Source organism: Bos javanicus, chromosome 28, assembly GCF_032452875.1.
Source record: "Bos javanicus breed banteng chromosome 28, ARS-OSU_banteng_1.0, whole genome shotgun sequence".
NCBI lineage: Eukaryota > Metazoa > Chordata > Mammalia > Artiodactyla > Bovidae > Bos > Bos javanicus.
The window spans coordinates 26,528,682-26,552,868 of NC_083895.1; the positions used below are offsets into that span (position 1 = coordinate 26,528,682).

The 24,187-nt window shown below is 43.7% G+C and overlaps 1 protein-coding gene across 1 annotated transcript in view; it reads left to right on the top strand.

Moving 5' to 3' along the window:
- Positions 1-916: 916 nt before the first annotated feature.
- Positions 917-24,187, top strand: part of STOX1 (storkhead box 1) — a 67,341-nt gene continuing 44,070 nt past the window's right edge. Inside the window, exon 1 of the mRNA XM_061405170.1 lies at positions 917-4,680. Coding sequence (XP_061261154.1) covers positions 4,371-4,680 — 310 coding nt within the window. The 5' untranslated portion in view covers positions 917-4,370. The remainder of the gene's footprint in view (positions 4,681-24,187) is intronic.

Sequence of the window (24,187 nt, forward strand, 5' to 3'; positions counted from 1 at the left end):
CTTTGCTATCTAGACTTTGCGATAGCCTTGAGCAAAATTTTCCTTACCGTTTTAACAAGGACCAAAATAGTTTTTTGTGTTTTTTTTTGATCATTTCTCACATCAGAATTATGGAATTTCTGGTATTCTTAGCCTCTTAGTGTTCCAAGCTAAGGATCTTTTTTCTCCAGTGTTTATCTTTTTTTGACCTCTTGCCATTGAGAAGATAAAGAAGTGAAATGTTTAAAGGCAGGCTTCCCTGGTGGCTAAGTGATGAAGAATCCACCTGCCAATGCAGGAGACGTGGGTTTGATCCCTGATCCGGGAATATCCCGTGTCTGAGCACCATGACACTTGAGCCTGTGCTCCAGAGTCTGGGAGCCACAACTGCTGAGCCTACAGGCCCTAGAGCCCATGCTCCACAACAAGAGAAGCCACCCCAATGAGAATCTAAAGCACACCTCAACTAGAGAGTAGGTCCTGCTTTCCACGACTAGAGAAAAGCCTGTGCAGGAACAAAGACCCAGAGCAGCCAAAAGCACATGAATAAAAACAATTTTAAAAATAAACGTTTAAAGGCAAATCTGAATCAACTTGGGGATATCGGACCCTCAGGCTCTTTTTCATCTCTTAGGACCTCATTAGGCTCAATGATTACCGAAACTGCATTAGGGTTTCTCCTGTTGGGAGTGAAGGTGGAGCTGTAGAATTGTGAAGCTGCAAGGGACTCCAGGAAAACTCTCGGGTCAGTCAAGTGTTCTGGTAACTCAGTTTACAGACAAAGCTACTGTGGCCCAGAGTCTTGCCTAAATAAAACAGCTAGAAAAAAAAGGTAATGTTTTTTCTTTAAAAAGAAATGGCATTAAATGTCCTTCCCCTGCTCCCACTTCCTTTTTTCTGTCCTTGAGTCATCACAGTTGCTTGGGAAAGCCTCACATTTCCCTTTGGGAAATAGAAACAAAAATCTGTATGGCTTTTTTTCCCCCCTCTGATAAAGGAAACAAATGTGTTGCAGAAGCAGAAATGGTCATAATAAAGTGAACCCAGATATAAAATGCTCTCTAAATCAGCCTAAAGTGTCAAGGCTTGATTTTCTGAGTTAAGGGGAAGGAACTTCAACTTGATGAATTTTAGTGTGCAGGAAATTTTGAGGTAGTTAATACTGAGTATAACATGTGTCATAAAATGACTCCAGAGAAACAACTGAACTGCAGGTGCCTGGATGCGTGGGACCTGGGTGCATGTTCCTTGAGGTTTTGACCTCAGCATTGACTGTTGGGCACCAAGGTCTTCCTGTGATTCAACCTCAAAACAGAATGCTTCTGTGTATGGTGGGGACACCAGGCTAGCAAGAAAGCAAGAAAAACAGTTATCCTGGATCAAGCACTAGTTAAATTAGATTTGATTCAGATGGAACAAATCTGTGGCCCAGGTACTGGGCTATATGATGGGTCACAGAGATGAATCAAGCAGAAGCCTGGCCCTTTCAAGTTGCCTAACAAGACAGGTAAGTAAATATTATAACTTTGAACACACAGGTATTATGAGAGGGTTAACAAAGCTCTAAGTACAGATTTAATTTTCCTGGATGTATCACAGGTTTTATGAGCTGGCCTTTGTAGTATACCACCTGATGGAAAGGTGAGAGGCCTTCAAGGCAGAGGAAATAGTGTGAGCAAAGATGTGGAAGCATATTTGGGAAGGTGTGTAATTTTGAGTAGCTGCAGCATAAGATCCTTGGTGTGGATTGGAGGAGGAAGGCAAAGATGGAGATGGAGGACAGGCTGGAATCAGGGTGTGAAAAGCCCCGAATCAGGATTATTGAACTGGATCATCTGTCCTAAGAGAGGACAGACACCAGGCAGGTGTGAGCAGCAAATGACCCAGTTCGTCTTTTCTGGCAATTATAGTGTAGCAAGAATGAATCTGTTACTCTTCAGTTTTCTAAACCAAACAAGCTCACAAGTTCCATTTGCCAGAGTTGACCATGTCTTGAGCATGTTTCGGGAAGTCTACTCCTTGGAACTGTCACAAACAAGAAAACCTGGGGGTTTACATGATACCCAGAAAACGAGGAAAACAGGGCTTGATATTTTTCCTGGGGTGCTCAGTTACCTCAGCACCTGCTGACACAGAGTACTGATGTCAGTGTCGCTTGCACTCACCACCAGGTTTGTTCAGAGAGGCCCCAGCAATGGTCTTGACTGCATTGCTTCAGAGAGCTTGTCACTGTGGTTCTCAAGGCTGATGCCTTAGACTGTAGTCGCTACAAGTATCTGCAAGTGTCCCTCCATATAGGGTGCTCCCATAGTCCCACTCCCTCAATTCAATCAAAGGCACTAGCTGCCTGTTCCCTTCTCTTAGGATAAGCCATCTCAATCTTCCTAAGGGTCTTAAAGCCCCAAATCTTTACTGAGCCTATGGTCCTGTCCCATGAAATGCCACTATTTTTGCAGACATTAGCAAATTAAATGAACTAAATCTTCACAAAAAGTACAAATGGGAGACACAATGAATGTGCTTTGAGACTCTGGAGACATAGTCTTTCTAAGGTGGGATTGTACTGGCAGAATTTCAGGCTTGATGAAGTGGGCAAGAGAGATCTGGAAATAGGACAATGGAAAAGTGATATACATTGTTGGCAGTTATTTGCTCTGGAGGGAAGATGGGGCTCAATAATATTACCCCCTTTCAGATGGTTAATTCTGAGAATAAAATTACACATGTCAAATTCTCAGTACAGTTCTAGGTAGAGTGAGTTGAGTGTAAATGGAAATTATGTCATAGATACTAGAAATATAGAGATATCATAGACACTGTCATAGATGCTAGATATAAAGTCATAGTTCCCCAGGTTGGGGAACACAGTAATGTCATCTCTCACGACAGAGAGGAGGAGCTTGGCTATACAGACAGACATTTAGTTCATTTGGGCTCTGTGCTGTATTTATCCATCTGTCCATCTCAGTCAGAAATGTGAGATGGTTGTCTCAGGTTTGCCTGCTTATTTAAACTGAAAATTGTGTCAGACTTAATTTGTCATAGGGAGCTCTGACTTGGAAGCTGTCTGACTCCATTTCTTACTATCTGTTTGACCAGGAAGTGCTTCTGAATCCAACCTAGCTTCAGTTACCTTATCTGTTAAAGAGAGAGAGAGGGAGAGATACTAAGAGAAGTTAACATGGAGTTGTGAAATTAAGGCCTCCAGCATACAGTGTTCAATATATGTTAGCTCTAGCTATTAACAACATCCCCTATCATTTACTGTGATAATGACTCACTAGGAGCAAGGTGAAGATTATCTCAAATTATTGTAGTTGTTACTGATAACTGATAAGCTGAGGGAGTGGGAATCTGGACTGACTCCCAAGTGTCCTCAAGCCCCTCTGCTCCCTCTTAAAATGCTGATTTTCGACTGCCCTTCCATTCCTTTCTGTTCTTACCCCCAGGAGCTCTCCTCACCCAGTGCAACAGTCAGGATTCCAGCCTTCTTTCCCCTCAGCATCTGAACTGTCCCCAATGCTGCGAGGCACTGGCTAGAGTCTGCTGTGACAGATCACAAGTTTCTTTCCATACACTCCTGGGGATTTTTGTCTGAATCCCCATCCCAACCGAGGTCTGAATTTCACGGATTTCACTACAGCGCCTCGCCAGCCGATCGAGATGGAGCCTCCGGATCATTCTTTGTCCCTTAACACTTCAAGTGAATATGATAACCCAGGAGCGGGACCAGACACTAGAACCTCAGAAAGTCACGAAAAAGGTTCTTAGAATTGAGTCCCAACTCCTTATTTTACTAGAGAGTAAACGGAGGTCACAGAGGGAAAGTAACTTACGCAAACTGATTAGAAGCAGACGGAGACCTAACTCCTGACCCGAGGGAGTCCATCCCTCGTGGCGTCTTCTTGGGGACGATCCCAAAGCCAGGGCCAAGGCGGCCGTCCTAGTCCTCCGGGCTCTGCGGAACCCTGACCTGCTGTTCGCGCCGCAGTTGGAGGGAGCTTGATTCCGCGGGAGCTGTGGGCGCCCCCCGCCCACTGGTCGGGTAAAGCCCCAGTGACGGCCCATGGGGAAAGAGGAGCTCGGGTTGCCGGGAAGCAGGAAAGTGGGGAGTCCCCCGGAGTGGGAGTTGGGGGATTGGGTTGGGGTATGGAGAATGACCTGGGAATTCAGCACTTGGAAACTCCTACTGGCCGCCTCTCGGGTGAAAGCAGTGGCCGTCCCCAGGCCACTGGCACGTTCCGCCCCACCCCCTGCCCGGCGCTCAAGTCGACCCCGCCCCCTAGAGCCCCGTTCCCCCGGCAGCCGGCGCCGCGCACAGTAAGCCGATCCCTCCCGCAGACCGCGGCCACCAGCGCACCGAAGCTGCGGAACCTGGCCGCCGAGGCAGCATGGCCCAGCCCGTGCAACTGGCGCCAGGTTCCTTGGCGCTGGTGCTGTGCAGGCTGCAGGCGCAGGAGGAGGCGGAGGGTGCGGAGGAGCCTGGGGGGCGCGCTGTGTTCCGCGCCTTCCGAAGAGCCAACGCGCGCTGCTTCTGGAACTCCCGGCTGGCGCGCGCCGCCTCGCGGCTGGCCTTCCAAGGATGGCTGCGGCGCGGGGTACTGCTGGTGCACGCACCTCCCGCCAGCCTGCAGGTGCTGCGCGACGCCTGGTGTCGCCGGGCCCTGCGCCCGCCGCGGGGCTTTCGCATCCTGGCGGTGGGTGAGTGCGGGGCCCGGAAGGGAGAGCGTCAGGCGCGAGCTGCGGGACCGAGCCCTGGCCTTTGGGGCGGGAACTGGCGGTGGAGGGTGCGGGTTTGGGAGCGCAGACAGAGTGGCTGGAGAACTGTCCTGAGACGTTCCTTCTTGCTGGGACACGAGAGCTTCCACTTTCAACGAGACATGACTGGACGTGCCCTGGGCCAACTTTAGGGTGTCTCCATTCCTCAACTGTTTGAGGCAGTGAAGTGCACAGGTTCCTGATCGAAGGAACTTTCAGTCTGGAAAAGTGATGTTTTAGGGAGAGAGGTTTAGGGCCCGGGGAGCCGGAGGTGTGCGGTCAGGAGACAGGGGCCTCAGCCCCGGCTTCATGGGTGGGGGTGCTTAGGAAATGTACACCAGGAGCTGGCCAGAATCTACCGATTGTGAACTGGCTGATGTTTTGTTTGTTTTGTTTCGAATTACACGCTTGGAGCGGACAACAGGCTGTGGTTTTCATGCCCTGCTGTACTGGGTGGTGTGGTGGTCTTGGAACAGAGCCTAGTGGAGGGTTTGGGGTCGTTAACTGCTAGGGAAAAAGAAATGACACATGGCGTTCTGGACACATCCCATCCCATTAGCTAAATAGGGAGAATTCCTCCTTTCCAGTCTTTTCAGAGTCCATTTGTTAGGAGACAGCAGCTTTTTGCTTGTGTAAAATAGTTTCTCATTAAGAACATAAGTCGCCACATCACTGAGTGGTCTCTGTTACCCACTAAACTCATGTGAGTGTCAGCTCCCTGTGAACAGCCTGGTTCTGTCTGCATTTATGTGGGGCTGTACCATTTGATGGTGTGCTATTCACAAGTCTCCAATTGTTCCAGTGCTCAATTTTGACTCCTATGGAAGAACCCCTCTCTGTCTCAGCCCATAAATCATCCTGGGAGGAGGAGGAGGAGAACAAGGAGCAGCAATAAAACACATTTGTTTTAGTCCCCAGGTGTAAGGGAGCAGGATAGCAGGAGGTGCTTGATGTTGTGTATCATCTGCTCAGAGGTGATGTCTCCACATCCTAGGCCAGTGAGGTCGAACCTTGTCTTCTCACCTCCATGCATCCAATTCTGTGTGGTACCTCTACCCACCCCCCACTTTTCTTCCCTAAAGAGCTCATTTGCAAAGCCACATACACACATTTCATCTCCTTTTACTTGCAGGAGTGAGTGAAGAAAATAGGTTTCTGGCTTTGATAGCGGTGAACCAAGTAGCCAAGCCAAAATTCTCAAAGGGGAAGGGGTCTTTCACACAGGCTGGATGAAAAGCTCTTTTCAGTCCTGTGTCCTCGGTTTTTCTGGTTTGAATTAGCGGCTGCATTCTCTGGTTCCCCCAACCCCCTTTCAAAGGGTGAGCACAGAGCATATTGCAGAGAAGGAGTGGATGGGGTTGGGGTCTGGACCTGAGGGTGAAATAGAGAGGGCTTGTGCTAAGCCAGAGGTAGCTGTGATGCTGCCACCTGGGGTGTAGCCAGCAGTGGTGAATGCTGGTTCGTGGATTGACCCTGTTTGCTGCCATCTGAAAGATGCATTGGACAAAGTGAACATATCACCAGGTACTTCTAATTCTCCACCCACTAGATAGTGCTGCCTCAGTGCGCAGTTCAGGATATGATGGACACTGTATTCTATGGCATGTGCAGCACAGTGCTCTTACTCTGGGTCATCTCCCCTGATGAGGGGCTCTTGGAGGGAATAGTTTTGAGGTTATTTAACAGAATATTGATAAGAATTTGAACATAATTCATACAAAACCACCTACTGGGATATTTTGAGGAACAAAACAGGGGAGATCTTATTTGATGCTGGTCAGTGGATACACATGAGGAGAGAGGTTTGTTTTAAATGTATTCGCTAATTACTAGTCTAATTTGGGGGTCCTTGGGTCAGATTGCAGGAGAGGAGGCATCAAGACAGCTCTTGGGCCACCTCAAGAGTCCCAGAAGGTGGTGAGAGGAGGAGGAGTGGATTTCTCTCAAAGATACTGGAAATTTCAGTCCACTTGCTTTCACAAATCTGGCAGGTCTGGCTTCCAGAAGCTAAAATGAGCTTCCAGGAAGGCAAGGAAGAACAGCTGAGAACTAATGCAGCTTTTCACTCCACTCTCAGTACCTTGTGGGAAAGAGCAAAATGTTAGAAAAAGACACAAAGCATCAATTTGGTCAGATGAGTTTGGTCTCTTTGGCATAGATTTTTCATTGTTGTTTTGTTTTTTGAGGCTCATGTATTCCTATGTAAGGGGTTCCCTGGTGGCTTAGCGGTAAAGAATCTGCCTGCCAATGCAGGCGACGTGGGTTTAATCCCTGGGTCCATGGGAGAAGGAGTCCCATGGACACAGGAGCCTGGCGGGCTATAGCCCACGAGGTCACAAAGAGTTGGACATGAGTTAACAACAACTCCTATATAAGAGCATTTGGGCTTAGGAAGTGTTGCTGACCAGCTCAGACAAAATGCAGGGAGGCAAGGAGGATGGCCCTCAGTTTTATAAGCCCACTGTGCTCCGTGGGGCCTTCTCCTAGGCTTCCAAACCGGGGCTCATGGTGGCCTTGTAAGATTTAAGGAGGGATTGCTGTGGCCAAGCAGACAGGTGTCACCTGAACCCCGGGGACAGATCTGAATTTAAGGCTACAGCAGTTTGTTTCTCCCATGTTTTGTGCATCTTCTTTCCCTATTCACTCTCTCTACCCCACTTACTCACTCTGGTGAGAGGAATAGTTTCCAGGCTGACAGTATTTCCCTAAGGGGCCGAAGGGTCTTTGGCAGGATAACCAGGCGCTAACTCTTCTTTTGTGCTCTAGTCCTCAAGTGTTTTCTGTTTCTGTTCTTTTTTAAAAAAAATTAGCAAATGACCTTAACAACTGATGGGTTGAGCTCTGGAAGCTTCCCAAAACTGCAGGTGGTGGAGATGGGGGACACCTGTGTGTGTTTGGATGAATCAGTCCTTACTGGAGGACCACGCCCACTGGGGAGATGAAAGGTTAATGATGGCCTCCTGGGGTAAGGGAGGGGGAGGCCACTTGGCCAAACCAGTTTGTTTTCCGAAATTGATAGTTGAGGTATCCCAACTCTTTCACAGCCAGTGTGGCCTTTCATCTTTTTCATCGAATGAGAATGAAAATAAGAATGCCTGTGTGAGTTCCTTGATGATCCACAGTGGTTAGGATTCTGGGCTTTGACTGCTGTGGCCAGGGTTCAATCCCAGAAACCAAGATCCTTCAGGCTGTGCAGCACTGCCATAAAAAAAAACAAAAAAATGCCTGTGGCTTTTTCAAAACACTTGTTTCATTAATGTATTCATATGCTAGATACTGTTCGAGTTTTTTTTTTCTGTTTTAGTGTACTTTTCACTCAGAGTTGAGTGTGTTCAAGGAGAGAATGGAGTCAGCCTGTGTACTTCATATTTAGTTCAAGAGGGGAGAGCTGAGTGGGAGCCTGTGTTCTGGAAGCTGGCTGGTTCACACGCAGTCTTCTGCATCCTGCAGTGACAGATGTGGGCACTGCAAGACCTGATTCTTGCAAGTCTCTGATTCAGCTGGACAAGAGTACCCTGGTGTGTGCTTTGAAGGGTACTAAAGATCAGGCTGTCGGGTTGGTGAAGGGGAGGTGATGGGAGGATTTTCCCACCTTTCCTCATGTCTCTCTTACCTGCTCCTTGAAACATCTCTGAGCACAGAGGAATCAAGGTAAAATGACAGGGGCTCCTTCTGAGTCGAGTCCAGCCAGTAATTTATGCTAGGTGTAAATTTCAAACTCTGTTCTGAGATCTTATTTGGGGGAATAGTTCAAGGATACGTAGGCCCTGATGGTGCAAGAGTTGGGCAAACATCAGAAATGTTCTGACTTACTTTATCTGATTTTGGGAATGGCCGGGGGGTAGGATATGGAGAGATGGTGAGGAGAAGGAATGGGCCAACTCCTATTCTTCTTTGTTTCTGGAGTTGTGTTGTGAATTCGCATCTTGTTGGGTTCAGTAGCTAATGAAATTTTTAGATGAAATTAACAGTGAAATTCCCAAATTATAAATGTAGCATTTCATGCATTTTTCATATAATATACATGAGTGTAACCCAAATTTCCAATACAGTTTGAAAAATTACCATGACCCTAGAAAGTTCCCTCTGCCCCTTCCCAGTCAGCTCTGCCCCCACCCTCAGAAGTAACCACTTTTCTGTGTAAACCATAAATTAAGTTTGCTTGTTCAAGCGCTTCACATAAGTGAAATCATAGACTATATACTGTTTTGTGTGAGGATTCTTCATTCAGCCCAGTGTTTCTGAGATTTATCTCTGTTGCATTATTAATTTGTTCCTTTTTATTGCTTAGTAGAAATCCATTTTACTAATGTCAATATATCATGGTTTATTCATTTATCCTTAGATGGACATCTGGGATGTTTCCAGTTTATGGCTAATACGAAAAACTTTTATGAATATTTCTGTACACTTTTTTTGTGCTTTTATTTCTTCTGGGTCCTTACTTAGGAGAGGAATTGCTGACTCCTTAATAGGTTATGTTTAGTTTATGGCACCTTTTCCCAAAGTGTTTGTACGATTTTACACTCATTTTATATTCCCCAAAGGTTTTCTCCAGTGTTTTCTACTAGAAGTTTTATAGTTTTATGGTTTTACATTCAGGTCTATGAGCCATTTTATTTATTTGAGTTCCCTAGTGGCTCAGTCGGTAAAGAATCCGCCTGCAATGCAGGAGACATGGGTTTGATCCCTGGGTTGGGAAGATCCCTTGGAGGAGGCCATGGCAACCCCTTCCAGTAGCCTTGCCTGGAAAATCCCCATGGACAGAGGAACCTAGAGGGCTGCAGTCGATGGGGTCACAAAGAGTCAGACACGACTGAGCGACTAAGCACAGCACACAGCACCTGAATGGTATGAGGTGTAGTTTGAAGGTTTTTCTTTTCTTTTTGCATATGGGTGTCCAGTTGTTCATGACAATTTGTTGAAAAGACTAACCTTTCTCATTGAGTTCCATTTGCAACTTTGTGGAAAATCAGTTGAGTATATATGTAAGGGGCTATTTCCATTCATCCTGAGTCTGTCCTTTCACCAATACTGTACTTACTGTACTTTATAGTAAGACTTGAAATCAGATGTTGTGAGTCCTCCAACTTTGTTCTTCCACATAAATTTTAGAATCAGCTTGTCAACGTCTTTTTAAAAAAAAAAATACACCTGGAATTTTAATTGGGATTGTATTGAAACAATAGATTAATTTGAAGTTAGATGCGAAATTAATCCTGGTTTTCCTCAAACTGCTCTGGTTTTGGAAATGATAGTCTTGCATCTTGGGAACCCCCTCTATCCCAGGCAGACTGGGATGCTTGGTCCCCCTTATTTAGGGAGAATTGACATCTTAACAATTTATGTCTTCATTTGTCTTGGCAGTGATTTGCACTTCTAAGTATTTAAGTCCTAAATATCTTTTGTTAATTTATGTCCCTGAAAACAATTTTGGATTCTATTGTAAATAGAATTACTTTAAAATAAACTTTTTGTTTTGGAAAAATTTTAGATTTACAGAAAAGTTGCAGAGTTTCATATTCATTACCCAGTTTCACATAATGTTTTACCTTACTTTAAAAGAAGTTGAGCTATAATTCCCATAACATAAAATTAACCATTTTAAGGTCTACAATTCAGTGGGTTTTAGTGTATTTACAGTTGTATGATCATTCCCATTATCTAATTCTAGAACATTTTCATCACCTCCAAAGAAACTCTGTATCCACTAGCAATATCTCCCCGTTCTCCCCTTGCCCAAGCCTCTGCCAACCAGTCATCTACCTTCTACCTTTATGAATTTGCCTATGCTGAACATTTCATGTAAATGGAACCCACAGAATATGTGGTCTTTTGTGTCTGGTACATTTTACTTAGCACAATGTTTTCAAAGTTCCTTCATGTTATATCTTATGTACTTAATTTTTATGGCTGAATAATATTCCACTATATGGACGTACCACATTTTGCTTATCTACTCGTCAGTGGATGGTTGTTTGCGTTGGTTCCACTTTTTGGCCACTGTGAAGAATGCTATGAACATTTCTATGCAAGTTTGTGTGTAGACATATGTTTTTATTTTGGGGTAGATCCCATTTGGTTATTTTTTTAAAATAACGGATGGGAAATTGTTTTATTATTTATTTTTTGGTTGCGTTGTGAAACTTGTGGATCTCAGATCCCCAGACCAGGGAGTGAACATCCGTCCTTGGCAGTGAGAGAGCCAGGTCTCTAACCACTGGACACCAGGGAATTCCCCATTTGATTTTCTTTTTTAATGATTTGTTTCTCTAATGAGATTTCTAACCTGTTCATTGTAAGTATGTTTTCTTTTTTAAAAAAATCTTTCAGAATAGCTATACTAGCTTCTTTATTCCTTGTATCCCTATATGGGCCACACACACACACACAAAATTCCTTATAATTCTACCATCTCAGTCATCTTAGGATCCATCTCATTGGTTGCCTTTTCTTTGGAATGGCTCACTTTGTTTGTATTGTCTAGACATAGATTGTATCTCTGACATTATGGATTGTGTCTCTGATATGAGTCATATGTTGTGGACACTCTGGATTATTATTTTCCTCAGTAGAGTTTTTTTGTTTGTTTGCTTATCAAGCAACTAATTCGGCTGTGCTCCTATCTCTGAACTCTGTCTCCCCTGCAGTAAATGACAGGTTGAAATCTCTTAAGGTAGGCTGCTTGTGCCCTCTGCATGCATAGTTCACAGTTCAGTCAGTTTATATTTAGAATTTGGGGTTCCACCTCCATGGCTCACTTGTTTTCAGCATCACTTTCTTGCTGATGTAGCTGCTCCAAAGTGGCCTTAGATTCTTTAATCCAGTAAGATCGGCTTTTGGGTTTCTGCCATAGTTTCAGTCTCCTGGCCTGGCTCCTAATGTAGCTTGCCTTTAGGTGAAGGGCCATAAAAAATGAGAAACTTATGTATTGCCATTTCCTTCTGAGAGGACTGCCCTTCCAGTTTCTACTGATTTTGGTTGCATTTCAGTACTTTCAAGTTTTTATATTTTGTCCAAAGTTTATGGTGGTTTTTTGCAAGAGGGTTGGTCTAATAATATCTTGTCCACTATTATTAGAAATGAAACCTCATTAATGGGTGTTTTTAAGTCCTGCCTTTTTTTCTTTTAAAACATCATGACCACAGAGAAATTAATGGTTATGTCAAGATCATTTAGTGTTCGTCATTCAGTTGTGTCCAGCTTTTTGTGACCTGTGGACTGTAGCCTGCCAAGCTCTATCCATGGAATTCACCAGATCAGAATACTGGAGTATTCCCTTCTTCAGGGGATCTTTCCTACCCAGGGATTGAAACAGGGTCTCCTGTGTTGCAGACAGATTATTTAGCCAGTCAGCAAAACAAATGCTTCTGTTCCATCTCTTTTCTCTCCCAAACAGACCTTGGTATCCAGTCTTTTATGGCTTATTCTTTTTCTTCTGTTTAGTAGTAACCTGAAATAACTCTGCCCATTTTGCAGATAGGAAATGGAATGAATCAAGCCTGTGATGTGGCTGGTACTGTTTGGGTTTATTAACTTGAGTTTCTTACCTTCCTCTCTATTCACCACCAGTTCTTCCAGGGTTCCTGTAGAGACTCTGGTAATTTTCACCAGCCAGTGCCCTGGCACTCACTCTCCCTGTGAGCCTGTCAGATTCCTACCAGGCCTTTGGTTCACTCCAAGGTTTGGGAAATGGCAGAAACAGCTGCTCTGACCCTGCTTTTGCTCTCACCTCCCTTTCTACCCAGGATCTCTCCAGCCATGTTTTTCTGGCTTTGTTCTGCCAGATGTTGCCTTTTCCCTTATTCTGGGCAGGGGCAGCTGAAGGGTTTAGTCTGAAAGAGCCAAAGGGCTCACAACAGGGTGTCTTGTAGATATATTTGTTATCAAGCTGGATGATCTGAATGTTGCATCTGGGTAGTTAATGAGTGTCCTTGGCTTCATGTTTTGATTTGGCAACTGGTGGATGAGAGGCGGCACCTCTAGTGGCCACCGTGTGTGTTGAGGTCCAGTGGGATGAAAAGCGCTGTCAACTTGAAAATCATCTTGGATTCCTCTTCCTTCTGCCTCATCCCCAGCCAGTATGTCACCAAGTTCCATGAGGCTTACTCCTTGGTGTCTCTCAAACCCACCCCTTTCTCACCATTTCCACTGCTACGGCTTTATCCAACCAAGATCCACCATGTCCTACCTGAATTATGGCTCTGGCTTCCTCCCTTTTTATGGTGCTGTCTCCTGGCTGGCCCTGGACACTCCAGTTCATTCCCCATCCTCCAGGTGGACAGACTATCAGCATCTAAACTGCAGATATGATTCTGCTCTTTATCTGCTAGAGTCCCTTCTGCTTTTCTTCTTATCTTTTCAGGAAAAGTCCAGAGCCTTTAACATGTGCTGGAAGGCTCTCTAATCCAAGTCTAGCCTGAACTTCCCCTCCACCCCATCTCCTCCATCTTCTGAGGTGCCTGCCTTTCTTTATCAGTCAGGGATCACTCAGAGAAACAGAACCACTGTGAAATATATATTAAGAGATTTATTACAAGGAATTGGCTTTGCATGATTGTGAGGGCTGGCAAGGCAAGTCTAAAATCCATTGGTCTGGCCATCATGAAAGGCAGGCTGGAACTCTCAGGCACACGCCCAGGCTGCTCTGCATAAGTGGAGTTTCTTCTTTTGAGGAGCCTCAGTTCTGCACGTAAGCCTTTTCAACTGATAGAAGCCTAAATTGTCAAGGATCATCTCTCAAGTTTTATTGACTTTAATCACATCTATAGTTCCAAAGTGAAGCTTAGATTAGCATTTGATTGAACAACAGTATCTATAGCCAGCTGACATATAAGATTAACCATTATTTCCCTTCAGCCAGACCTGAGTACTGTGTTCTGAACACACTGGGCTCTCACGTAGGCTACCTTTGCATGCTGTTCCCCCTGGGGTGCCCGAGATGGGTGCTCTTTGTTGTTATTCAGTCGCTAAGTTGTGTCCAACTCTTTGCAACCCCATGGACAGCAACATGCCAGGCTTCTCTGTCCTTCATTATCTCCCAGAGTTTGCTCAAACTCATGTCCATTGAGTCAGTGATGCCATCCAACCATTTCATCCTCTGTTGTCCCCTTCTCCTCTTGCCCTTAATCTTTCCCAGAATCAGGGATTTTTCCAATGAGTCGGCTCTTTGCATCAGGTAGCCAAAGTATTGGAGCTTTAGCTCCAGAATCAGTCCTTCCAATGGGTACTCAGGGTTGATTTCCTTTAGAATTGACTGGTTTGATATCCTAGCTGTTCATGGGACTCACAAGAGTCTTCTGTGGCACCACAGTTTGAAAGCATCAGTTCTTTGGTGCTTACCCTTCTTTATGGTTCAACTCTCACATCCATACATGGCTACTAGAAAAATCATAGCTTTGACTATATGGACCTGTTGACAAAGTGATGTCTCTGCTCTTTTAATATGCTGTCAAAGTTTGTCATAGCTTTTCTTCCAAGGAGCAGACGTCTTAATTTCATGGCTGCAGTCACTGTCTACAGTGATTTTGGAGCCCAAGAAAATAAAGTCTCTCACTGTTTCCATAGTTTCCCCATCTATTTGACATGAAGTGATGAGAATGGATGCCATGATCTTAGTTTTTTGAATGTTAGGTTTAAGCTGGCTTTTTCCCTCTCTTTTACTCTCATCAAGAGACTCTTTAGTTCCTCTTCCCTTTGTGCCATTAGAGTGGTATAATATGCATATATGAGATTGTTGGTATTTCTCCTGGCAGTCTTGATTCCAGTTTGTGCTTCATCCAGCCCAGCATTTCTCTTGATGTACTGTACAAAGAAGTTAAATAAGCAGGCTGACAATGTACAGCCTTGTCGTACTCCTTTCCCAATTTTGAACTGGTCCATTGTTCCTTGTCTGGTTCTGTTTCTTCCTGACCCACATACAAGTTTCCAAGGAGGCAGGTAAGATGGTCTGGTATTCCTATCACTTTAAGAATTTTCCATAGTTTGTTGTGATCCACACAGTCAAAGGCTTTAGCATAGTCAATGAAACAGAAGTAATGTTTTTCTGGAAATCCCTTGCTTTCTGTATGAGCCAATGAATGTTGGCAATTTGATCTCTGGTTCTTCTGCCTTTTCTAAGCCAGCGTGTACATGTGGAAGTTCACAGTTCATGTACTGAAGCCTAGCTTATTTTGAACATTACCTTGCTAGCATGTGAAATGAGCTCAATTGTACGATAGTTTGAACATTCTTTGGCATTGCTCTTCTTTGGGATTAGAGTGAAAACTGACCTTTTCCAGTCCTGTGGCCACTGCTATTTTCCAAATTTACTGGCATATTAAGTACAGCACTTTCACAGTATCATCTTCTAGAATTTTAAATAGCTCAGCTGGAATGCCATCACCCTCACTAGTTTTGTTCATAGTAATGCTTCCTAAGGCTCACTTGACTTCAGACACCAGGATATCTAGCTCTAGGTGAGTAACCATACCATTGTGGTTATCCAGGTCATCAAGACATGTTTTCTATAGCTCTTCTGTGTATTCTTGCCACCTCTTCTTAATGTCTTCTGGTTCTATTAGGTCCTTGCCATTTCTCTCTTTTACTGTGCCCATCCTTGAATGAAATGTTGCCTTGGTATCTCCAGTTTTCTTGAAGAGCTGTCTAGTCTTTCCCATTTTATTGTTTTCTTCTATTTCTTTGCATTATTCACATAAGAAGGCTTGATCATCACTCCTTGCTATTCAAACTCTGTATTCAGTTGGGTATTTCTTTTCCTTTATTTGGCTTTTGCTTCTCTTCTCAGTTGTTTGTAAATTCTCCTCAGACAACCACTTTGCCTTCTTGCATTTCTTTTTCTTCGGGATGATTTTGGTCACCACTTCCAATACAGTGTTACAAACCTCCTTCCATAGTTCTTCAGGCACTCTACCAGATCTAGTCTCCCTTGCATCTATTTGCCACCTCCACCGTATAATCCTAAGGGATTAGATTTAGGTCATACGTACATGGTCTAGTGGTTTTCCCTACTTTCTTCAATTTAAGCCTGAATTTTGCAGTAAGGAACTAATGATCTGAGCCACAGTTGGCTCCAATTCTTGTTTTTGTTGACTGTATATAGCATCACCATCTTTGGCTGCAAAGAGTATAACCAATCTGGCTTCAGTTTTGACATCTGCTGACGTTCATGTGTAGAGTGGTTCCCTGTGTTGTTGGAAGAGGGTGTTTGCTATGACCAGTGTGTTCTCTTCGCAAAACTCTGTTAACCTTTTCCCTGCTTCATTTTGTACTCAAAGGCCAAACTTACCTGTTAATCAAGGTATCTCTTGACTTCCTACTTTTACATTCCAATCCCCTGTGATGAACATCTTTTGTGTGCGTTAGTTCTAGAAGATCTTATAGGCCCCCATAGAACCGTTAAACTTCAGCTTCTTCAGTATTAGTGGTTTGTCATAGACTTGGATTACTGTGATATTGAATGGTTTGCCTTGGAAATGAACTGAGATCATTTTGTTGTTTTGGGATTGTATACAAATACTGCATTTCAGACTCTTTTGTTGGCTATGAGGGTTACTCCATTTCTTCTAAGCGATTCTTGCCTACAGAATTAGACATAATGGTCATCTGAATTAAATGTGCCCATTCCCGTCCATTTTAGCTCACTGATTCCTAAAATGTCGATGTTCCTTCTTGCCATCTCCTGTTTGACCACTTCCAATTCACTTTGATTCATCGACCTAACTTTCCAGGTTCTTATGTAGTATTGTTCTTTATAGCATTGGACTTTACTTTCACCACCAGACACATCCACAACTGGGCGTCGTTTCCACTTTGGCCCAGCTCTATTTCTGGAGCTATTTCTCCACGCTTCCCCAGGAAGCATACTGGACGCCCACTGATCTGGGGGGCTCATCTTCCAGCGTCTTATCTTTTTGCCTTTTCACACTGCTCATGGGCTTCTTGAGGCAAGAATACTAGAGTGGTTTGCCATTCCCTTCTCTAGTGGACCACATTTTGTCATCGCTTCGCTGAGTCATGCAAGCCCCATCACTGTGACAAAGCTGTGATCCATGTGATCATTTTGGTTAGCTTTCTGTGGTTGTGGTTTTCATTCTGGAGTGTGTGGGATTGTAGTTCTTGCTTCTGTCTGCCCTATGATGGATGAGGATAAGAGGCTTATGCAAGCTTCCTGATGGGAGGGACTGGCTGTGGGAAAAATTAGGTCTTGTTCTGGTACGCAGAACCATGCTCACTTCAGTTGCTCAGTCACGTCTGACTCTGTACAACCCCATGGACTGCAGCATGCCACATTTCCCTGTCCATCACCAACTCCCAGACCCTGCTCAAATTCATGTCGATCGATTTGGTGATGCCATCTAACCATCTCATCCTCTGTCGTCCCCTTCTCCTCCTGCCTTCAATCTTTCCCAGCATCAGGGTCTTTTCCAATGAGTCAACTCTTCACATGAGGTGGCCAAAGTACTGGAGTTTCAGCTTTAGCATCATTCCTTCCAAAGAAATCCCAGGGCTGATCTCCTTCAGAATGGACTGGTTGGATCTCCTTGCAGTCCAAGGGACTCTCAAGAGTCTTCTCCAACACCACAGTTCAAAAGCATCAAGTCTTCGGTGCTCAGCTTTCTTTATGGTCCAACTCTCATATCCATACATGACTACTGGAAAAACCATAGCTTTGACTAGACAGACCTTTTTCTGCAAAGTAATGTCTTTGCTTTTTAATCTGCTAAGTTGGTCACAGCTTTTCTTCCAAGAAGCAAGCATCTTTTAATTTCATGGCTGCAGGCACCATCTGCAGTGATTTTGGAACCCAAGAAAATACAGTCTGTCACTCTTTCCATTGTTTCCCCATTTATTTGCCATGAAGTGATGGGATCTGATGCCCTGATGTTTGGTTTTTGAATGTTGAGTTTTAAGCCAGCTTTTCCACTCTCCTCTTTCATGCTCAAAAGGCTCTTTAGTTTCTCTTTGGTTCCTGCCATATGGGTGGTATCATCTGCATATCTGAGATTATTGATATTTCTAACAGCAGTCTTGATTCTAGCTTGTGATTCATCCAGCCCAGCGTTTCTCATGATGTATTCTGCATAGAAGTTAAAAAAAGCAGGGTGAAAGCATACAGCCTTGTCATACTCCTTTCCTGATTTGGAACCAGTCTGTTGTTTCATGTCCAGTTCTAACTGTTGCTTCTTGACCTGCATACAGATTTCTCAGGAGTCAGGTTAGGTGATCTGGTATTCGCATCTCTTTAAGAATTTTCCACAGTTTATTGTGATCCACACAGTCAAAGGCTTTGGCATAGTCAATAAAGCAGAAATAGATGTTTTTCTGGAACTCTCTTGCTTTTTCGATGATCCAATGGATGTTGGCAATTTGATCTCTGGTTCCTCTGCCTTTTTTAAATCCAGATTGAACTTCTGGAAGTTCTCGGTTTGTGTACTGTTGAAGCCGGGGTGGGAGAATTTTGAGCGTTACTTTGCTAGCGTGTGAGATGAGTGCAGTTGTGCAGTAGTTTGAGCATTCTTTGGCATTGGCTTTCTTAGGAACTGGAATGAAAACTGACCTTTTCCAGTGCTGTGGCCACTGCTGAGTTTTCCAAATTTGCTGGCATATTGAGTACAGCACTTTCACAGCATCATCTTTTAGGATTTGAAATAGCTCAACTGGAATTCCATCACCTCTACTAGCTTTGTTCATAGTGATGCTTCCTAAGGCCCACTTGACTTCACATTCCAGGATGTCTGGCTCTAGGTAAGTGATCACACTATTATGGTTCTCTGAGAGGTCATTAAGATCTTTTTTGTATAGTTCTTCTGTGTATTCTTAAATCTATTTCTCACTTCCACTGTATAATCATTAGGGATTTGATTTAGGTCATACCTGACTGGTCTAGTGGTTTTCCCTACTTTTAAGTCTGAATTTGGCAATAAAGAGTTCATGATTTGGGCCACAGTCAACTCCCCGGTCTTGTTTTTGCTGACTGTATAGAGCTTCTCCAGCTTGGGCTGCAAAGAATCTAATCAATCGGATTTTGGTGTTGACCATCTGGTGATGTCCATATAGTCTTCTCTGGTGTTGTTGGAAAAGGGTGTTTGCTATGATCAGTGCATTCTCTTGGCAGAACTCTGTTAGCGTTAGCCCTGCTTCATTCTGTACTCTAAGGCCAAATTTGCCTGTTACTCTAGATGTTTCTTGACTGCCTACTTTTGCATTCCAGTCCCCTATAATGAAAAGGACATCTTTTTTGGATGTTAATTCTAGAAGGTCTTGTAGGTCTTCATAGAACCGTTCAGCTTCTTCAGAGTTACTGGTTGGGCATAGACTTCAATTACCATGATATTGAATGGTTTGCCTTGAAAACGAACAGAGATCATTCTGTCATTTTTGAGACTGCTTCCAACTACTGAATTTCAGACTCTTTTGTTAACTATAATGGCTACTCCATTTCTTCTAAGGGATTCTTGGCCACAGTAGTAGATATAATGGTCATCTAAATTCACCCATTCCAGTTCATTTTAGTTCACTGATTCCTAGATCTGATAGACAGAGTGCCTGATGAACTATGGATGGAGGTTTGGACATTGTACAGGAGACAGGGAGCAAGATCATCCCCAAGAAAAAGAAATGGAAAAAACCAAAATGGCTGTCTGAGGAGGCCTTACAAATAGCTGTGAAAAGAAGAGAAGCAAAAAACAAAGGAGAAAAGGAAAGATATAAGCATCTGAATGCAGAGCTCCAAAGAATAGCAAGGAGAGATAAGAAAGCCTTCCTCAGTGATCAATGCAAAGAAATAGAGGAAAACAATAGTATGGGAAAGGCTAGAGATCTCTTCAAGAAAATTAGAGATACCAAGGGAACATTTCATGCAAAGATGGGCTTAATAAAGGACAGAAATTGTATGGACCTAACAGAAGGGGAAGATATTAAGAAGAAGTGGCAAGAATACACAGAAGAACTGTACAAAAAAGATCTTCACGACCCAGATAAACACGATGGTGTGACCACTCACCTAGAGCCAGACATCCTGGAATGTGAAGTCAAGTGGGCCTTAGGAAGCATCACTACGAACAAAGCTAGTGGAGATAATGGAATTCAGTTGAGCTATTTAAAATCCTAAAAGATGATGCTGTGCAAGTGCTGCACTCAATATGCCAGCAAATTTGGAAAACTCAGCAGTGGCCACAGGACTGGAAAAGGTGTTTTCATTCCAATCCCAAAGAAAGGTAATGTCAAAGAATGCTCAAACTACTGCACAATTGCACTCATCTCACATGCTAGCAAAGTAATGCTCAAAATTCTCCAAGCCAGGCTTCTGCAATATGTGAACTGTGAACTTCCAGATGTTCAAGTTGGATTTAGAAAAGGCAGAGGCACCAGAGATCAAATGCCAACATCCATTGGATCATTGAAAAAACAAGAAAGTTCCAGAAAAACATCTATTTCTGCTTTATTGACTATGCCAAAGCCTTTGACTGTGTGGATCACAAGAAACTGTGGAAAATTCTTCAAGAGATGGGAATACCAGACCACCTGATTTGCCTCTTGAGAAATTTATATGCAGGTCAGGAAGTAACAGTTAGAACTGGACATGGAACAACAGACTGGTTCCAAATAGGAAAAGGAGTACGTCAAGGCTGTATATTGTCACCCTGCTTATTTAACTTTTATTCAGAGTACATCATGAGAAATGCTGGGCTGGATGAAGCACAAGCTGGAATCAAGACTGCTGGTAGAAATATCAATAACCTCATATATGCAGATGACACCACCCTTATGGCAGAAAGTGAAGAAGAACTAAAGAGCCTCTAGATGAAAGTGAAAGAGGAGTGTGAAAAAGTTGGCTTAAAGCTCAACACTCATAAAACAAAGATCATGGCATCTGGTCCCATCACTTCTTGGCAAATAAATGTAGAAACAATAGAAACAGTGTCAGACTTTATTTTTCTGGGCTCCAAAATCACTGCAGATGGTGACTGCAGCCATGAAATAAAAAGACGCTTACTCCTTGGAAGAAAAGTTATGACCAACCTAGACAGCATGTTGAAAATCAGACATTAGTTTGCAACAGAGGTCCGTCTAGTCAAGGGTATGTTTTTTCCAATAGTCATGTATGGATGTGAGAGTTGGTCTTAAAGAAAGCTGAGCACTAAAGAATTGATGCTTCTGCAATATGGTGTTGGAGAAGACTCTTGAGAGTCCCTTGGACTGCAAGGAGATCCAACTAGTCTCTCCTAAAGGAAATCAGTCTTGAATGTTCATTGGAAGGACTGATGCTGAAGCTGAAACTCCAGTAATTTGGCCACCTGATGTGAAGAGCTGACTCATTTGAAAAGACCCTGATGCTGGGAAAGATTGAGGGCAGGAGGAGAAGGGGACGACAGAGGATGGGATGGTTGGATGGCGTCACCGAGTCAATGGATATGAGTTTAAGTAAATTCTGGGAGTTGGTGATGGACAGGGAGGCCTTGCATGCTGCAGTCTATGGGGTCGCAAAGAGTCGAACATGACTGAGCTACTGAACTGAACTCTGTGTATTCTTGCCACCTTTTCTTAATATCTTCTGCCTCTTTTGGATGCATACTGTTTCTTTCCTTTATTGTTCCCATCTTTGCATGAAATATTCTCTTGGTATCTCTGATTTTCCAAAAGAGATCTCTAGTGTTTCCCATTCTATTGTTTTCCTCTATTTCTTTGCACCGATCAGTTGAGCCATGCCATATAGGGCCACCCAGGATGAACAGGTCATGGTGGAGAATTCTGACAATACATGGTCCACTGGAGAAGCGAATGGCAAACCACTTCAGTATTCTTGCTAATAGGTTTTGGTGAACAATGTTGGATTTGTGACCTCTGAAGAAGTTTAGCTTTGGGACCTGGGACCAGGCTTGATCAGTCAAGAGCTTTTGTGTAGCAGGGTTTTATTAAAGTGAAAATGGACAGAGAAAACTACTGACAGACATCAGAAGTGGGACAGACAGTGTTCCCCCTCGTTAGTCTTATCATGGCCTTATATACTTTTACCAGACTCCCACATATGGTTCTTGTTAAGAAGGAGAAACATGTCCTTGAGCAAGATACATTGTTGTTATATAATCATTAGTACAGAGCTTAACAGAATACATACCCTTGAGCAAGATGAGTTGTTTTGTTCTGTAATCGTTAGATCTGGACTTAAAGAAAATAACGTCTTATGTGACTAAGACAAAACAATGTACTAAAAAAAGTTTGTCCTTTTCTCCTCCTTGAAAGCCCCAGGCCCCTTTCTCCTCCTCAAGAGCCCTGGACCCCTTCCTCTTTGAGGGCCCCAGACTTGTTATCAACCTACCTAAGAGTTAGCTCTCTCATTGCCTTGAGAACCCCATGAACAGTATGAAAAGGCAAAAAGATGAACCCTGAAAGATGAACTCCCTAGGTTGGTAGATGGCCAATATGCTACCAGAGAAGAGTGGAGAAATTTCTCCAGAAAGAATGGATAGAGCCAAAGTGAAAACAATGCCCAGTTGTGAATGTGAGTGGTGATGAAAATAAAGTCCAATGCTGTAAAGAACAATATTGCACAGGAATCTGGAATGATAGGTCCATGAATCAAGGTAAATCGGAAGTAGTCAAACAGGAGATGGCAAGAGTGAACATTGACATTTTAGGAATCAGTGAAATAAAATGGACAGGAATGGGCAAATTTAATTCAGATGACCATTATATCTACTACTGTGGGCAAGAATCCCTTAGAAGAAATGGAGTAGCCCTCATACTCAACAAAAGAACCATACTCAGTAAGTCTTTAATCTAATTGTCTGCTGGTGGGTGGGGCTCTGCTCCCTCCCAGTTAGTTGTTTGTCCTGGGTGAGCCTGAAATCTACAGGCTCTATGGTCTGGCTATTGGCGACACCCAAGAGGACTTAGGTCAACATGCACCTCCCAAAACTGTTGCTGCCAGTGCCCATGGGTGCTCTTTGGTTTCCCCCAGATCTGCCATGGCTAGAGCCACCATCCCTGTATGTACTTACATGTCTGTTGTTCTCCAAGGGAAAAACAAAGTCTTGAGTCATCCTTGAGGTTCAGATACTTCATTCTTACCTCTGGGGCTGGCTGAGGGATGAATGTCCCAGAAAATTTTGTGGTTATCTCCAGACTATTTGTTTTAAAACATGATCATTTTCCTTCTTTTATTGTACCACGTATTAAGCCTCTTAAGTAGCTCTGTGAATCTTGCACACGATACTACTAAAGAACACGAGCATAAAATTATCTTCAGTTGCTGAATTATCTTCAGTCTCAGCAAAACTGAGAAGAGTCACTGAAAGCTGAACGTTTCCTGACCACTTAGAACCACTTTGGTTAGTGGAGAAAAGTCAGGTTCAAATTCCTGCCCTGCCACTTACTAGCTCTGTGACCTGTAGCTAATCACTTAGCCCTCTCAGCTCTACTGTTTTCATAGGTACAAAGGAGGTTATAGTAACTTCTTTGCAGCTTGTTTTGAAGAGGTACCTGAGAGTACTCAGCCTATGGCTAGTCCAGAGTCAGAGTCAGGAAAACAACAAAGACATGGAATCTTTAGCATGGAGGGAGAAGAAAATGTGTCTCTAGCTTCTCATTCTCGCTAGCCTGTCTCCACTGGGGCCTGTGCTGAATATTGCTGGTCTGGCACATGACCATGTTCAAGATCTCTGTCCTTTTGTCCTTGCTTCCTATTTTACACCAGGCCCTTGGTGCCAGTCAGATCCACAACCCTTTGAACCTTATCTCAGATCCAAAGGGTGCCCGGTGCTATAGAAAGAATCCTGAACTGGGATTTCAATACCTGACTTTGAAACTAACCCTGCTGCTAAGTTGCAGGGGATCTTTAGGTCAGTCTCCTCACTTCTCTGGGCTTCTGGGTGTTCAGCTGTGAATAGCCCACTGCTCACTTTGGCTTTGTTGACTGGCTCAGGCTTCCCAGCTCCTGGCTTGGCACTAGCCTGTCTGAATCAGCCTGCCAGTCACCTATGTCAGGAGGTGCAGGGAAGAACAGATGAAAGCTCACATTAAAGTTGCTTAAGTTATTTTCCACAATCAGGGATTTTGAACCTTCCCCTTATTCCTTCCCACACATCTTGATTCTCTAATAGTATCCTTCTTCACCATGTGTCTGAAGTCTCGAGGCTGTTGGAGCACTCCGTGCTGGGCCTCCCTTGCTCATACAGTCATTTATTAGGTATGCACTGAGCCTTTATTATGTGGCTGGCCCTGTGCACACATGAGGGACAAAACGCTCATACCCTGACCTTAGGGAGCTTGTCGACTAGGGTCAGATGAACAAATAAGTGATACAGAATCATATGAAGCAAATTAAAAAAAAAAAAAAAGAATCATATTGAGCAATAGAAGGACAGATGACCAAGAGCCCCATAAGTATGTACACATGATTCCAGGAGAAAGTGATACCTGAACCAAGATAGGAAGAATAAGTAGATGT